General features: G+C 39.1%; 1 protein-coding gene across 2 annotated transcripts in view; it reads right to left on the bottom strand.

Moving 5' to 3' along the window:
- The window catches only part of EFNA5 (ephrin A5), a 272,655-nt gene that overhangs the window by 43,640 nt on the left and 210,435 nt on the right, over positions 1-18,580 (bottom strand). For both annotated transcript variants that reach the window (XM_008506617.2, XM_008506622.2), the window contains exon 2: positions 3,707-3,999. In XM_008506617.2, the coding sequence (XP_008504839.1) occupies positions 3,707-3,999 (293 nt within the window). The remainder of the gene's footprint in view (positions 1-3,706; positions 4,000-18,580) is intronic.

The following is an 18,580-nucleotide window of genomic DNA, read 5'->3' as shown; positions in this document are numbered from 1 at the left end:
AAAAATAAACTTATAGTGCCCTTATTTATTTCCCTTTGCCTCTTCTGATTTAAAAATAACAGCAAAACTTTTTCCAAACATGTTCTCATTAGGTTAATATGTATGAGAATCATTTGTAAAATGAGTATTTTTCAAGTTTCTAAAATAACTCTTTGCCTTAGGAGGTCTATATAAATGACCATTGTCATAATCCACTGACAGGCAGTTCTGCAAATCTATCACTGATAGAAACGCCACCAACTTTCTGTAATTACTTTAGTATGCCAATCTCTTACCAAAATAGCTCCCGTAGATTAAAGACAGTATTTATCAGATTCAAGAACCGGCTCAGTCTGCCTTAACAATCACCAGCAATTATAACAACTTCACATCCTGCCTGTTCCCAAAGAAAGGAAGACATAACACAGAGCTATTCTTGGGACAAATAAAGGATCTAGAACTGTGAAAGATATTTTCTTTTTAAAGTAAATTAGAAACTTCATATAAGATATTTCCAACTATGTGTTTTCTTAAATTTGTATAACTTAAAGAACTTAAGAAGGAAATCCATCTCACGGAGGATAAAGCAGAACTCGCTAAAAGCGCTCTGATTTGTGTCCTCTCTGAGTGCACGTGATGAGGTGGAGATCCTGTTTCAAAATACTCCTCTTCCTTTCCCCCAAATCCTAGTTCGTTATCTGAAGTTTGGCTCTTTACAGTCACCGCTAAACCTAACCATTCCTCTTGTGCCCTAAAGCAGCACTGCCAAAAGGCTGGAGCTTTCTTTTTTCTCTTAAAAACTTAAAAGAGAGTTGCAGGCCTTGAGGAGCTAAAAATTACCCCTGGCCTCTAAGAACATTGTATAAAATAGACGGGTGGGCCCTGAGGCTGGCTCCCGAGACCAGTAACAGAGCTTCTCCTAACGTAGTAAGTGTGAAGAGAGCCATTTCCCATCATCTTGTTCATTCCACGCAGATAAGGAGAGAGGAAAATTCAACTGAGGGCCAATCCTCCCCCAAGAATCCTTTAGTTTAATTATGACCACAGTACATGAAATATCTGTAAGACATCCATGTTAGCTCTGCCACTCCTGCTCTCAGCAGAGAGAGAAAGGGAGGGAACTCTTTCACTACTAAAAAGACAGGGAAAGATGCTCTTGTGGTTCTAAAACATGGTTGAAAATTCAGTTTGACTGACTGCCAGGCCACTGTGCTTCTTGTAAATGAACATCTCTTTGCTGCTAATTTTGTGCTATTTTACCTTTCATTAAAAAAGTAATTCAGGTTAAACTCCGCTGAACAGCAAAAAGCTCTTGATATTTTGAAGCATTTTGGAACAATTACTTTGACAGGAGCCCTTGACAGTTAAATGACTCTGTTAAATGAATGTTATAGAAGACACATAATGATTTTTAGTGAAATATTGAATTTAACCACAAATGAGGAAAAACCAGTCATAAGCACTATGGGTATATTTGAATAATAACATCTTGCTTATGAACCTCAGTGGATTCCATAATTTCTAATAATCATGCAATCAACTAGTTAGCTGGTGAGTATCTTTCCCCTCTTAGCACTTCTATTCATTTGGGGGTTTTGCTTTTGTTGTTGTTTTTTAATCTGAGAAACCAATATAAAAATTTGGAAACTGGCAATAATTTCTTCTTGCATTGGTATGATATTTTAGAGTTAGGCAATTAATGAGTTGCTGTCCCACAAGTGAAGGCCTCTGCTTTCCTTTTTCTCATTTGCTGAATGAGATTCTTTCACAAAGAAAAAAAATCAGCAAAAGGCAAGAACATGCTGCCTGAGAACGTGTGAATTCACTGTATGCAGCGTTTCCTCCATCCGAGGGACTCAATATTCCTTTTCTTACTTTATGGATCGAATGTGAGATAGTATCAAGGCTTTTACATGTTTTCTCATGACTAACAACTGAAATATGCACTGAAATAATAAAACTGGTACTGTTCAATTTCCTTTTTAAATTCAATTCCAGTATAAGTGAGAGTGCCCTTGCAATGGTGAAATCCAGCTTATTATAAAATTCTGTTTTCTGGAGAAGAGGAGCTAGAAATCCTTGTAGATTTAAAACATGTGGGTTAGGAGTGGGTGGGGACACTCGGATTGAAGAAATGAGTCAGAAAAACAGGAATGTTCTTTATCTTGTTTGTCTGACAAGCAGGGGTGAAAAGGTGATGCTAAGCGTACTGGGTAGTATTGCTTGATCTATACACACTGTGTGCAGCTGCACTTCCTGATTCTTTTACACAGGTAAGGTACAATGCCCCCATGTTCCCACTGCTCCTGCATTTATCTTCATTCAGCAATTGTCTATTTACACTTTAACTGCCTATTTACATGTATGCTCCCCACTAGATGGTCACTCCTTGAGGACAGGGAGTATCATTTCATCTTGCATCCCCCAACATTTCTGAGCCATGATACTCTGTTCGATAAATGTACTTTTGAACAACTTTTTTTTTTCTTTTTTGCTGAGGAAGATTCACCCTGAGCTAACATCTGTGCCAATCTTCCTCTTTTTGCTTGAGGAAGGTTGTCCCTGAGCTAACATCTGTGCCAATCTTCCTCTATTTTGTATGGGGGTCACTACCACAGCATGGCTGCTGACGAGTGGTGTAGGGCTGTGCCCAGGAACCAAACCCAGGCCTCTGAAGTGAAGTGGGCCAAACTCAACCAGTAGGCCATGGGGCCAGCCCCACAAATAAAGTTTTAACTCCTTCAGCTGACAGTGAAAACATGGAAAAGGCCAGATAGTTTAAATATTTGATACTAGTTAAAGGAAAGCCCAGATACACAGCAAGTTGCCTAAATTAGATATTATCTATAACCTTGCTAACTCTAAGTGTGGTCCATAGACCAGCAGTATTCGCATCACCTGGAGGCTTTATAAATATAGAATCTCAGACTCCACCTCAGACCCCCTGGATCAGAATCTGCCTTATAACAAGATCCCCAGGTGACTTATGCACAGTGGAGCATTTACCTAGAACATATGACTAATATGACACCTGAAGAAGTGATGGGGTATATGATGGAGAAAAAACAAGGCCGTGGCAATGTGATTAATATAGAGGTCTGCTGAGCAAGTTTTAGAGCTCTCTCAGGACAGAGGCACTTAATGCTCACAGGTGGGAAACTCACTCGTACCAGTTCCCATGGAACCCTTTCTAGATACTTCTTCATGCTCTTTCCTGTTTAAAGACACAGCTGCTCTTAATAATTGTCTTTTCTCCTTGGTGCAAAGAGAGTATTTATCGTCAGCATGCTGACATTTGCAGGCGTTTTGGCTTTCTCCACTGAAAATGTGGATGACTGAAAGGATATTGCTGACACCTGAATAAGAAATCCAATGACTTCAAGCTATGTAAATTTAATTATTTCCTTTATTTTTTTTTCAGGAATCTCTTTTTCTTTTCCTGAGCTTTGGAGAAGTCCTGGCAATTTTCATTTAAAAGAAATACAAGTCAGCAGTGGTTCACTGAACAGGCTGACACGCAATTTCATTGGGGGAGAGGCCCTGTGTCTTTAATCTAATTTGTGCTCTCAATTCCCAGCTAATGTATCTAGGGATCCTGATGTATGCATTTACAAGGAGACATCTGTAATGCAGAGTCCAGCTCTCTGCAATTCTCTGAAACATGGATAAAAAATTAGTCTGGGTTCCTGCAGCTGCCCCACAACATGATAAATCTCTATATACTCACAGATGTAGAAGTATTCCCGGCCTGGCCTGAATTCAAATCCTAGAGAAAAGGGTGTGAAGAGCTGGAACTTTTCAGAGAACTTCAGCGGTCCATTTGGAGAGTGAGGCCGGTTACACTCCCATCTCTTGAACCCTTTGGAAGTGTGGTCGCAGGCACTGTAGCCATCAAAGTTCACCATGTAGAGGACATATCGCTCAGTCTTATCTTCTGGGACCGAGTCCTCATAGTGAGGGCAGAAAACATCCAGGTAGTCATTGATACAGACGTCAATGTGGTAGTCACCCCTCTGGAATCTGTTGGAAGAGGAAGAGAAAGATGAGATTATTCATAGAGGAAAGACTTTTACTGTTTGGAATCAGTGGGTGAAGCTTCAAGAATGCTGGGACTAAAAGATTTATTATAGTAAGTTTTTATTACATGCTATTACGATTTGGGGCATGGTTTGAAATGTTGCTATTTCAAATTTAAGCAACAACAAGCCATTTTATAGAGACATCTATTATATTTATTTCAAAATGCCCTACAAATGGACCTCTCCATATTCATTTTAAGTATTAAAGATAGTCATTTGCTGTTTTCTTTTCTTAAAATCACATATATTGAAGCAAAGTTTTCATGTTTCTAAAATAGTGTTTCATTTAATAAATGTTTTTGAATAAATGAGTAAGAAATTAATTTTGTTAGAATTTAGACCATTCTGAATTTCCTATGCAAATGTGGAGAATCAGAGTCATAAAATTCAAAGAATTAGAATCATAAAATTTAAAAGTGGGAAAGAAAATTCCTAGAACAACACTTCCACTTTAGAGGAAAATAAAAACCTACGGCATAATGATGAAGCAGCGAGTGATCGAGCTAGACCTGGAATGAAAACTTCGGATCCTAGTTAGGTGTTTCCCCTTGTAAATCTGTTTATGCCACAACCTCATTTTAGCCAATCTCTGTTTTGATGCCCTATCCCTTTCCATATTAAGAAAACTGAAACCACCTAAAGTGAATGGCTTTTCCCCCCACCTCTTTTAATTTTATAGGTTGTGTTCTAAGCTGGACTGAGGGGCAGTGAAAGTAACACGTTAGACGAAAATAGCAAAAACCATGCCCACTTCATCCTGAACTAGTTACAATGTACGCACATACATAGCACTGCACACATCACATTGTCTCCTTCGATTCTTATCTTACAAAAGTTTTGCTTATTTGTTTTAACTAATATGCCCTTCCCCATCAACTGAACAGCATTCTCAGGACCCAGTGATATGTGAAACAGAAATTCTTATGTATAGAACTTTCTAAAGACAGAGTGGAAAAGCCTACAAAACCCCTCTGTTTTTAGCTAGTGAAGAAATTCTTCTCTGATTCCTTAGACAGTTCTTCATAAAACTGTGTTACTGCTGAAATACAACGCCCATAAAGTCATATAATCTTCAAGTCAGACAGCCTCAGCGTGAACACTTCCCAGTGACGGTGAGCTAGTCTATTCCATTTTTGGACATCTCTAAATGTTAGAAAGTTTCTTCTTATATCGAGCATAAATCTGCTTCTGTGTAATTTCTATCCAGTGATCCTACCTCTGCTGCCTGAAATTAAAAAGAACAAATCTAATTTCTCTTCCACCAGGTAGTCCGTCAAACATTTGGAGATGTCAGCTATGTCTCTCTGTATCTTCCTTTCTCCAGACTTGAAAATTCTGATTTCTTTGGTTATTTCTGGTATGGTTCCCAGGCTCCTCATCATTCTAGTCCCTTGACTCTCCTCATGTCCTCCAGTTTCCCAGTGTTCCCCTTAAAATGCAGCACCCAAACATAACAAAGACCTTCAACACATTCTTGTGAGCAATATTCAGCCCAACAGAAATACCACCACCTTTACTTTTCATGCTAAATATTCATTGACAAAGCCAAGATTCCTTTCTGAAATGCAACATGGTAAAAGTGGAAGCATTACTCATTTTGGGTGAGTAGACCTAGATTTCAGGACTGGATCTGCTGCAGGTTAAGTGGGAGAGTCATAAACCATCCTGAGCCTCAGTTTCCTCATATGTAAACTGGAATAAGAATGAGAATCTGCCTTGCTAACCTCACATGGCTGCTTCAAGCCTCAGCTGAAGAAATGTACGAAAAGCATCATGTGAATGTGAAGCATTGTTGCTATTATCAGGATTTACTAAAGCATATTACAATGGGTAAATAACAGAATATTAACTTTTAAACAACAGCAGTAGGAGCATACAATAGAAATAAAAATAATTCCTGTCTTTCCTTTTTTAAAAATCCCCAAAGAAAGGAAATCATATGAAAATCCTGAAGTCTGTCCTCAAATATGCAATGATCCACAAAAACTCTATTTGATCCATGCTTTTGAAAAGCAGCAGGCTTACTTACACAAGAGAAAGGAGGAAAGAGGATCAGATCACTTTCCAGTTAGAAGATCTCAAAATACATAACCGTTTTTAAAAACAAAAAACTCATGGAAGTACTTATTTCTCTATGTTTCCAATGATCATGGAACTAGGTTTACTTTTTCTTCATTACTGGCAGACAACGATTTGTCAAGATGCAAGGAAAGACTGTGTTGCTTTTAAAAGATTTTTGAACATCAAGGTAACATCACTGCCAAAGTACAAAGACAAGACACTGCAACGTTCGGATAAAAGGGTGCGGGGATATGAATCATCAGCACTCAGAGTAGCCTGACAGTTCTGGAGGGGAGCCAGGCAAGAACTGCAGCAGAAGGCAATGCCCAGATGCACTTTATATTATTATATTATTATTATAGATTTTAAAAACATTCAAGGGGGAAGTTTTTCCTTTCCCTAAGTGTCACTCATTTTAGCTTCCACTAGCACTTGACACTGCTTAAACGGGAAAATAAAAATTACAACTGCCATCGTCTGGACCTATTCTGTTATTGCTTTATTCTACAAATTGTCATAGTTTTTTGACACCTTGAATTTAACTTCCCTTTTCCAACCTTTATCCCTGTTAATATTGCTAAAATTTTAATAAAACAAACCATGAGATGGAAGACTCATTTTACACTGGTTTGACTAGTTATCCCTTTCCGGTGACATTTTACTTCGTGTGGGGTATTAAGTGAATCACTGTGGAGCCAGCAATTAGTATTTCTACCCTTCTATCCATACAAAAAAGAAAAGAGGATGATTCACCATTGAATCAACTTACACTTCTGTTTCAGATCTTTAATTTGCATAAATTAGTTTATTAATGTAAATTTCAAGGAATGGATAATATATTCATAAAAATAATGATAAACTGGAACTCATAAAAGCCATCTGTATAACATACCCAAATACAATCCAAAGAAAATTTAGGGTTATCTAAATATCTCTTTTAATACTATCCCAAATCATGCCCTCTGGTGACAAAGTAATACCAAATCATTCTTTTCTGGTCTTGCTGTGAGGAAGCATATGCATATGGTTAATATTATTAAGTGCTTATTATGTTACATTCATTATCTCAATTTAATCTCCATCACAAATCCCACAGAATAGACACTGTTAGTACACCCATTTAAAAAGAAGGAAATAGAGATTAAAAAGTCAAGCAACATGCCCAACGTTACACAACTGGTAAAAGGCAGGATTCAAACCCAAACAGTCTGACCTCAGAAGGAAGCTCTTCACTCTGCCACTTCCTGAGAGGATTAATGGCTAAAGTCAAGTTCTTAGGTCTACTCTGTATTCCCCCAGAGGGATGGTTCTCATTCTTGACGGGGTTTCAGTTCTTTCCTTTATTCACTAATGCAACAAACATTTACTGCATCCAGGATCTGCTATGTTTCGGCTTTACATATGCTGTCGTATGAAATTCTAATTAGGCAGTTATAATTGTTTCACTTGACCAACGAGGAAATGACATTCAGAGAGGCTGCTGTCCTCTTAGTTCATTTTTTTTTCACAGAAAGTAAGTAGCAGAGTTAGGATTTTAACCCAAGGTTTATATGGCTCTGAAGCGCATTCTCTTTCCTCCTGACAACAACAGCTCCAAAGCTTTACAGCTGTTGTAATTCTCCTCATCCAGTGGAGGCCTCTTAAGAGTTCTGGTACCATTCGGTTTACACTGATCTTCTAGGAAAGCCTGCTGCAAGGTGTCCCGACCCTGCTCTCTCCTCACTAGATTGGTCCCAAACTCCTAAACTGAAAGGCGAAGGGCATATCAACATTTAGAACAAGCCTCAGATCACAGGGTTAGCTCCTGACTCACGCACATCATTCCAGACTTTCACAGAATAAAGTGCTTTTAGGCTCAGGAGTCATTCACATAAAGGGATTTTTTTTTTTTTCCTATCAGGAAACAGATTTCATGAGCTTAAGCTCATATTAAAAGAGCAAATTCACATCTAGGAAGAGTGATTCCAAGTGCCAATATTTACAAATGCCATGGGTATCATGGCCGCTGCTTTAACACATTTGTAAATTTCTTAGAAATTTTCTTGTAAATGTCTCCTCTTTACTCCTACTGATCCTTAATTCCATCCATTGTATCTGTGGTTCTCTACCTCTTTGAAATCGCTGCATATTATGAACTATAAGAATTTCTCGCTGCACAGTAACAAGCCAGCAATAATTACAATACAATCTCTACTAAATTATCACAGTGGTTTACAATGTAAAGCATGCATAGTAATCACCCTTAGAAAAGTGACTGTGTTTGAGTAAAATGATTACTGCCCTATGTTCTCACAATACAAAAGTCTCAAGCACCAGGAAACATCTCGTATGCACAGGAAGATGGCCCTTGTTCTCCATTGGGTTGCATGGCTACTCAGGTCAATGATCCAAATAACGTATAATAGTATATATACTCTCTTATGGCAAGAATATATTGTATATATTCGTCAAAACTTGACAGTACTTGGTTGAGAATCAATGTCATATATATTACGAAAGAATCATTTTAGTTAATTAAGAAGAATAAAATTCAGATGGCAACTAGTTCTCTGTAATCAACTCAATCACCAAAAATGAATTACGCACTTTATGATAGTTCTTGATGACCCAGAGGCTGCCTGGAGAGTTGGATATAGAGCACATTTCGGGGCTACTGATAGCAAAAATACAACTAAAGTGGAGCTAGAAAGTCTATACACAGATGTATGTGTCTTAGTTTGTCTTCAGTGTACACCTGATGACATTCCACAGCTAAATACAGCTTAGATTATAAATTTAAAACTATTACTAATAACTCTGTCCTTACTTAACCTGTCTGTAGGAAGTGAATCATGACTTGAGTCTCAGAATTCAAACGAAATAAAGACCACAGAAGTGAGGTAAGAGTTGACAATTTGTCTTTTCATTTAGTCATCAACAGTGCCCCCCCCCCCCAACTTTCTACTGAGATAGAGATCAAAGCATTGTTTCATGACCATTGTTAATCTGCACCATAAGGACTTTGGTCCTTCTAGCTAACTAATTTCTTTCCAAACGTGGGTCCCTGACAGAAGGGACGTCTAGTACTTGAGTACTCTAATCCATTACCAACTTCAAGTGGAAGTTCTCAACTTACTCTGTCCTTGCTTCCTGTTTGCTACAGCAAGTAGACATCACCTAGCTTCCTTTCTCAGTGGATGGTTTTTCATGTCATTGACCTTACTTCCTCCTCTACCACCATATGCTCTTATGTTGTGGATATTGGCAGCTGGGGAGGCCAAGTCCAACGAACACACAGGCAGTGCCTTGGGTTTCAGGCTGCAGAGGCACACCATCATAATCATCCTTCTCTGAGTTCATCTTTAGTCACTTTCCCCTGCAGTGTTCTTCCTCTCATTCCATCCTCATTTGCTAAAGCCAAAATGCATTTCATTTTAGTAGCTGGAAAAGGAAGGGTATGGTGCATATTTAAAACGTTCTAAATTGGCCTTTAGCATATGTTGCTGGCACAGCAGAGAGCCTGCTTCCAGGGAAATATGTACCAAGGTATTTTATCAAGCAGCTCCTGAGTGAAGTTTCTGCACTCCATAAATACAGAAACAGCATTTCTGAAAGGAGACAGAGTGGTTATTAGAGGCTAGGAAGCTGTGAGACACTTTTATCCCCCTTTCCTGTAATGTTTTAAAGGATTCAATAATGAAAATGTTATTTCTCATGAACTGAATAGTTGATTATTACATTTTAAATGTATTTTAATCTGTCAAAGAGGTGATTGTTATAATATTCCTATTTGAGCAGAACTACAATGTCACTTCTTTAATTACAAGGCAACTTAATATATTACATTCTGAAATTGAAATGTAAAAGAAGAATATGATTTATGGTCAAAGATTAAGCAAATTTATCAGCTTAGGGTTCCTCCCAAATTTTAAACTAAATCTAGAGTGAATACATCTTGGCAGCACAGTCTTTCAATTCTACTATTATTGATTTAAAGGCTAATTTCAGAATAAGATGTCTCTTTTTAACCAGAAGAATTTCTCATTTGTCCTGAAGGGCCTAATGGGCCCTGTAATAGACATGGGATTTGGTTTACAAATACGTTTAGTGAGGAGATGGGCAGGACGGCAGTCTCTGTTGCATAACACGTCTCTTCTTGTCTCCTTCTGTTATTCCTTTCAGCACAGAATGCAAGCCTTATGGCTTTCATATCCTAAATATGAAGATGCTCTTTTTTTTATTTTTCTGCAGAGGTTAAATCGTGAAATACAAACAGCAAATCAAACTTGGGATCGATAAATAATATTAGCATCACTGGGGCTAAAGAAGGATTTGTTTTGTTAATTTTAAATGTTTCCTCTCACGGACTGAAATATATCTATCTTTCAAATGTATTGGTAATCAGCCTTCCTTTTCAGCTCTGAGATAGTCATGAACGGTTTCACCATTACTAGGCCAGCTGTTACGGCTGAATGAGGTGTTGTACATGATGATCGAAACTCATCATTTCAAGCAGTCCAATCCAGCTCCTCCAGGCTCTAGAACATACCAAGAACAACCAAAATTCCCAGAGAAGTGAAGACTTCCAAGTTAAAAAAAAAAAAAAAACTACTCAAGGATGAATTCCAAAGATGTTTCCTACTTATAATCAGTTGAAACGCTGTATGCTACAACACACACATTTTCATCCACTGAAGCACAAGATACAAAATATTTAGAACTCAGAGTTGGTGCTCTATTTATCCATTAATGAAAATTCCAATGAAGTTCCTACACATGCATGTTTTGGTAATTATAGATTCTTCAGCATGAAAGTCTTGCCTTGAATTCAGTAACTGCCGGTGATGGAATAGACAGAATTTACTTGGCCAGATATTTAGAATTCATTAGTAGTTTAGTATACTAACCTGTCACATTTTTTCTGTGTGTATGTGAATGTGCTTTAAAGCAAGTGGCTTAAAAATCTCACAATTAATACTAATTATTCATATCAAATAGATGGATAAAAATCTCAAATCGCTTTCACTTGTTGCTTTTTTAGTACAAGTCACATCAATCTGAACGACTTTTTAAAATTGCTGTCTCCCAGGAGTAATACTTGTTTCAAATACAGGGCCCACAAAATGTTCTCTCCTCCCGTGTTTTAACTCATTTGGAGTTTGTTTTATTAGCTTGACTGAAGAGCTCCAAAGGAAACAAAGCATTAAATTGGCAGCGCCCAAACAAGACTTTCCTTCAGGAAGGGACTGGGAGCTTTGGGTGACAATCTAATTGCTTCTAAGCCCCCAAAGAGGCCTCGGGCATGGAGTAAGAATGTGTCAATGTCAACAGACTAAGTCAGCCAAAGAATTAACCAGGCAGAGTTCTACAGACCCAACACATCACAGATCACTTCAAGTGGTTTTCAAAAGGAGATTAAAATGAAATAAAGAATTACTGTCTGGCAATCAGTGTATGTCCTAACAGGGGTCACTTCCACAATGCATAACAGACTCTTTCTTGACTCCTGCTGGTCAGGAACATCTTGACAAAGCCAGCCTTCACGCCCTAAGTTATCCAGAGTTTTACATCATGTCAAGCACACAGAACAGAGCACCTGCCATATACGCACAGATCCAACAGCAGATGCAGGAAATCATTGAACAGGTTATCCAGCCACTGTCCTAGGAGAATAAGATTAAATATACTGATTCTGTTCAGGGGTTGCAGGAGTCAATCAAACAAATAAGCCACCTGCCAAACTGCTTACATACATGTAGCCCTTTGGTATCCTTTTGGGACGGAGTTACCTAGCGCAATTTCATGTTATTTCTAGTTTCAAAAATAACAATAACCAAAGAGCTATAATAAATGTCCTTTCTATTAACCAACTCAAACAATGATTTGATAGTTCTAAGCACTGATGTGCAAACAATGAAATAAATATTTGTATTATGGCCTGATGACAACTTATTGGAATCATGACCGTCTAATACTGGAATCTGGCCCCAACTTTTCAAAAACTGGGGTGGCGTTCCCGAGACCTATGTGGCCTGGAACTAATCTATTAGTTCATTGTTAAAGGAGAAAAAACAACAAGCTAGAAGAAAGGAAATAAATGTTTTACGGATTTCTTTTATGTATGATCTTCGCACAACAAGGGGAAGCATATATTTGGAAATGGTAGGGCACAATAATAATAATAGCATCTCATACAAAGCTTTAGGATGTAAAGCGGAAATTGTTGTTTCTATGCAAATCGGCATGAGAGAGAGAAGTAGTTACTTTTATTTGGTTGGCTAGAACCCTGTGAGAAGTTGGATAGAACTCTGGGACCAGGAATGAGGCTAAGGTGAGAGAAAAGAGATCTGCAGTCATTAGAAATTAGGTAGTGGGAAGAGTCATAAAAGTATTGAATTATTTAGAAGAAAACTGGGACTGCACTGAAAGCAAATCACTGTAATTATTATTATTATTATATTTTTATCCAGACCTCCTTTTCTATTGATACAGAGCTTCTTGAAGATAGTGTTGGTGTTTACTCATCTCTGTATCCCCAACGCTTAGCACAGTGTCTGCACATAGTAGTGACTTGATAGAGGTCCAAAGAAGGTTAATCATAGCTGAAGGATATTAGATGTAATGCTTAAAAACAGGAAAACTGCATAAGGTACTCAATAATCTCCGCCTGTGTTCTGGGTCCCAGTATTAAATTTTGAAAAGAGCTAAAGACTATTATAAACAAAGGTCAAGATCAGGAAACAAAAATAATGGCCGACTGCAAAAAGGAAAATGATAATCAGGACTGTTGTTCAAGCAACGCTAGAAAATTACGCCTAGCGGAGTAGACAACTTAAGCACCTAAGGCAGAAGGAAAGTTTCTCTCTTGTCATTAAGTCCTCTATTCAATTACCATTTATCGGGGTAATTAAACACTGGAAAGTGATGCCAGGCTAATTGTTAGATTATGATAATTACATGTCTTTGCTATGCTACAGCTGATCAAAATAAGATGTGGTCCCGTGCACTTAGCTAAAGCTGCCCTGTAATCGTCAGACTTTCGTACAGCACTAGGCCATTTATTACTAATTCATTACAAATCAGGCGGAGAAGCTTATTATTTGTAATGCTTCTTTTTCCCCCACACACAGTCTCCTCGAACAAGACTCCCCAAAGGTTAAGCACAAACTGCCGCCTCTCATTGGCCCATTTCCATCCCAATTACACAGCTGAGCAGCATTAGGTGCCTCTATTTGAGAGGGTTCATCAGACTGCTTCACAAAGCTCTGCAACCGCCTATCACATTGGCAGGAACACCCAAGGCTCCCTTTCAGCCTCTGCCAACCACTGCTCTGCTCTAAGCTGTGTCCCGGCAACCACAAGCAGGCAATCTAGGGGATCTTTTGGTTCCAAGGCTCTCTTCTGCTTAGGTCAGGCCTAGACCAGGCTGGGATAGGCCCAGGGTTTGCTCCAGTCAGCAGGAGTCAAGGGGAGTACAGACTGTGTCCCTCCTACCAGGACATTCAGCCTCTGTTCCTTGAGCCAGTGTCAGGAGAGGAGAGCAATTTTCTCAGGAACTGACCAGAATCACCTTGGAGCTACCAAATCATGACTCAAATCTTTGTAGACAAACACTAGAACCAATCCATTGTCCTTGGGCATTTCTGGGGGTTAGAAATCTCTCCTCCCATCCCTCTGCTAGCCATCCAAGTCACTGTGGGCAGGTAGACAGGTATGTGAGAGTCTTCATGTGGCTTTGTCCTGGGACTTCTCAAGCTCTCCCCTGCAACCATCATTAGAATATGCTCACAGTGGCCAGCGCTAAGTGGAGGAAGCACAGAGCGTCAGGTTAAACGTTTAGAAACTGCCACAAAGTCCCCGTCATCGGATGGTTCTCTATGTCAGGATTTTTTTTCTCCTATTATTTGGGCAGTGTTATGGACTGAATGTTTGCATCTGTCCCCCCTCCTCAAATTCATATGTTGAAGCCCCAACCCCTAATGCGACTATATTTGGAGATAGGGCCTTTATGGAGGTAATTAAAGTTAACTGAGGTCATAAGGGTGGGGTCTTGATCCAATAAGATTAGTGTCCTTCTAAGAAGAGACATCAAAAAGTGCCTCCTCTCCCCTCTCCCCACTCCCTTCACGTGCCTCCACAAGCCAAGATGAGAGCTCTTAAGAGAAACTGACCCTGCCGGACCTTGACCTGGGACTTCTGTCCTTCAGAACTATAAGAAAATTTCCGTTATTTAAGGCAACAAGTCTATGGTAGTTTGTTATGGCAGCCTGAGCAGCTGAATAGAGGCAGTTTGAAATTAAATTAATGGTAGAGTTGGGGGTGGGTGGTCTTGAATGACATCACTTCCAGGGACTTCAGAGATACAGAAAAGCAATGGGAAACAACAGATAACAACGGCCAGGAAGGAGCAGAAGAGGGAGGGAAGAGAGCAGAGTTAAGCCACTTCTGGCACCCCCCATAATGCCCTGCACGTGGGAGACACTCACTATCCATTTGCTGTTCCAAGCAAATGGCTATTTCGGGGGAGAAGGCACATTATTTTTCTAAGTAAGGATAGTTTCACCTCTGAAATTAACTCATGGCACCACAAAAATGACTGTATTATCACCCAGCAACTGTGTTATCTCACTGTTTCAGCAAGGCTTTTGCCCAAAGATAGAATGAAGGGTGTTACAGAAAAGTCACATACTCCATTTTACCCTTCCTTGACCCTGGAAATTAAAACAGAATATGCCACCGCCTTTCAAAAATCATATTAAGTGCATTCTGGGGACCAAACAAACCACAAGCTACTTTTGTTAATGCCAGAATACATAAAACTGTCATTTTATGCACACATTTTCTGGTGGCCTGTGGCTTAAGACTGGGGAGCTGGGGAACAAAGGTATTTCGGTTCATCACATAAAAATGGTTTTGCACTACTTAGTATTATTATTTCCTCCCCACACTCATTAAAAGGATATTCATTCATATGGCTGGATCTTCTATTTACTTTTATAGCCTGGACCACAGAAAGATATATGCAAGAATAATGCAATCATAAAAAATAAGAAACTAATTGCTGTATCCCAAGGAAACATAAGGGGGAGAAAGAAATAAACAATTCACCATTTATTTCTCAGAAATAAATGTAAGCACTTTAGGGGATTCTCCAGTGCTGTAGTCTCTCTACCTACTTAAATGCTTGTCTGTCTCAATCACAGAGAACAGAGTTAGTGTCTTCCCCCCTTCCCCTGTCATTTTAATAAGCTCTACTTTCAAAATGTCTACCCTGGACAGGAACTATATAGCTCAAAGCAAACGCACATGACCCTCCTCTTGAACTTTCAGAATTTTTGGTCCTGCGACAAGCTCTGAATGAGCCACTTGTGGGGGCTGTGAGGTTTCAGAGGGATGGTTAATGCCAAGACACAAAGATGATGAAACAAGAGGGTGATAACGGGCACTCCATGCTGGGTGACAACTCAGCACCGTGGGCCTGGAGGCGACAGGGTCACAACTGGCTTTCTTCAGCACTCAGAAGCACAATCTCAGATTCCAAAATTTCTTTGAGACTCACATTAACATTTGATTGCTGTTCAAACTGTTCAAGTTCAAGACAGAGAACGTGAGCTCTTTTTGAGTTACAAACTCAGTGTTGATGAGCTTGGTCTAAACACAACAAAGGCGATATGAAACCTGTGGGAGCTGTTAAATGAGCCTGGGCCTTAGTACAGAATCTGTATCCATGGTGAGGATAAATGTGACTCGATCTCACTGATTGATTTATTTACAGAATAGCGCAATTTCATTTATTGATGTTTTAATTCAACATCTGGGTATCTACTCTGTGCATGCCAAATATTTAATTAAAATCATAACCCACTTTGTATTCTAAAAAGGAACTTAGATTTTTTCCATTCCACAAATACAAAGTATATCTTTCAACCCCATCTCTGGAAAGTGAAGGTGTAAGCAAACAAGGAATTCACCTTGGTCCATTGGCAGATTTTCTGGCTCAGAACAGCCTGTAGCTGAGAAAAGATTTACAACAGCCAAGACCCACCCAAGGATGTTTTATTGAATCCAGTAATTAATGGAAAAGCCTGAGTCTTGGTCACTAAAGGTGCTGGTTACTATGGTTTTATTAATGTGACTAGAGAAAGTAACATATGACATGCACTGGCCAAGTGGGCAGCCTAGAAGCACAGTCTCCAAGACTAACAAAGAGTATATCCCCTGTTGGTGCTTCAACCCGCCGGAAGCATGCACTAGTATGCAAAGAATATTAGAAGGAAGAGAGAATGGCGCCCGGGCGGCAGAAATGCCTTTTCCTTCTGTTTCCGCCGGCAGTGAAGCTGAGCAGGGGTTGCACTTACCACATAATTGAGACATGATCTGAAGCTTACACACACCTTGACAGGGTTTTGAATCCTACGAAGTTACTAACTATTCTAATCCACTAGAGGAAATTGACTGAAAATTAGGAACCATCGGAAGTGCTTTTGGTTTTTGTTTTAGTTTAAATACGAGTTTCTGGCACAAAAGCTGGCGCTTCCTGGGAGAGTATTAAATTTGGCTTTGTTTATTTTTTAAATCAGCGTGGTGGCTTCAACATATAATTAATATCTCTTAAGATGTCAGAGATGTTTGGAAGTATATGGAAACATGAAATACTGCTATTCTCTGTCAGACAATCAGTACATTTAAAAATTCATATCACATGTGACAAAATTGTGTTGGTTCTAATGACTAGAAAAATTTATAGGGCAACTCAAAATTAGACACATCACTCCTCTTTTTCTTAATGGTAAATTGCAACCCAGCATCCTCAAGCACTCACTGAATTAAAAATGGAATTCTCAGCATTATATTTGCAGCTAAGTATTTACGTATGCCTTTGAATCTATGAACTCCTCTCACATAAAACTTTCTATAGTTGGTTTTGACTCAACAATCGCCACAACCAAGTGACTAGAGTTGAGAGCGACAAAATCCTAACTCACCACTCTTTAAACACACCAGGTTATTTGCCCTTGTAGTCCTGGCCACTACTCATGTTTACTAGTCTTGAGCTACAGTAATTATAAATTCCTTAACGCATGCAGCATGCATGACATAGACTTGTAAAGCAATAGCCTCTAATTTTCCCTTGGCACCCGATACTTGATAATAACTTCACGAGCACCCTACTTCTGCAAAGACTATAGAGGGATATACTAGTAGAAGGAACTCTGAGGCATCATCTCATCCAGCTGTTTCCTTTCTGGACTCTTAATTATTTAGTCTCTTTTAAGAAAATCTCCAGGGAGAATTTGAGCCTTAAATAGTAGCTCTTCCTGAGACCTGTAGATGTCATTCAAAACTCAAAGCATAAAGAACTTCTCTACTCAGAGGCTTCGAGCTTTCCAGTGTTGTTCAGAGCATTTCCCTCACCCCTGCCCTATTAGGAAGATTTGAGAGAAAAATAGAGGAAATTTAGCTCATGTTTTCCTAGGAAAGTCGAGCTGATTGTATTATCGACTGTCTACTACATTAGCAATTTCCAAGTGAATTACAAACTGTTTCCCTGCATTATATCGCTATTGTTCAATACCATTTTCATTGCCCTAATGAAACAAAGCTATATAATATGACCATAAAGTACTGATTACAGTGAACCATAATGGAAGAGAGCTAAGGAAAGACCTATTTTTAAAATATGCAAAGAAAAAGATAAGAAATGCTGATACTCAGCAGACTTTTTTTTTTTTTTTAACTCTTTTTGGCTTTCTGGATTGAGATCAAAACAACACTGACAAATTAATTCTTCTTTCTCTTCCAACAATACAGATTGTATTTCCCCTAAGAGAGAACTTCTAGGAGATTTCCCGAAGAGCAAAAGTTCTCCAGGTACTAAAAAAAAAAATCAACAATGTGAATTTTACATGTATCTTAAAGAGTGCTCACTTCAAACCAGAGTGTTGCTTAATATCATGAAAGAGGCTATCCAAATTTTCCCTGAGATGCAGATTTCTCCTTGTCCAGGGGTGAGCTCTTTGGAGAACTGCCATTATGAAATCACTAGCGTATTTCTTATTGGCCCATATTAAACCAACCAGCAACACAAATGATCAAGTTGTTGTGCTGGACTGAAGGCTGCCCCAGGGACATGGCAAATCCATGCCTGAGATGCCTGTCTTTTAGCAAAGGCAGTGGAAGTTACCTGGCAGCCCCTCATACCCCCAGCTCCTTTCCCACAGATGGAAGCAGTAAACAAAGAGGTGGAGGGAATAGGAAGAGTAGAAGAGAAAATCTTGGGTGTTGCCAATTATAGTATGGCTAGAAGCTGTAGTGCCAGACATTGCTACCCTCTGACATTCATGCCAGAGCTATCACACCCCCTAAAATAGAGTATAATTGGCATAATGGGGGAACAGAGCACGTTGCTCTACCCAAATTCCTTGAATTGAGCTAGTGACGGTTAATGGAATTACTGTATAGTGCTATAGCGGCAGATGATC

The sequence above is a fragment of the Equus przewalskii genome, chromosome 13, assembly GCF_037783145.1.
Source record: "Equus przewalskii isolate Varuska chromosome 13, EquPr2, whole genome shotgun sequence".
In the NCBI taxonomy this organism is placed as follows: Eukaryota; Metazoa; Chordata; class Mammalia; order Perissodactyla; family Equidae; genus Equus; species Equus przewalskii.
This window is presented reverse-complemented; position numbering and strand designations above follow the sequence as displayed.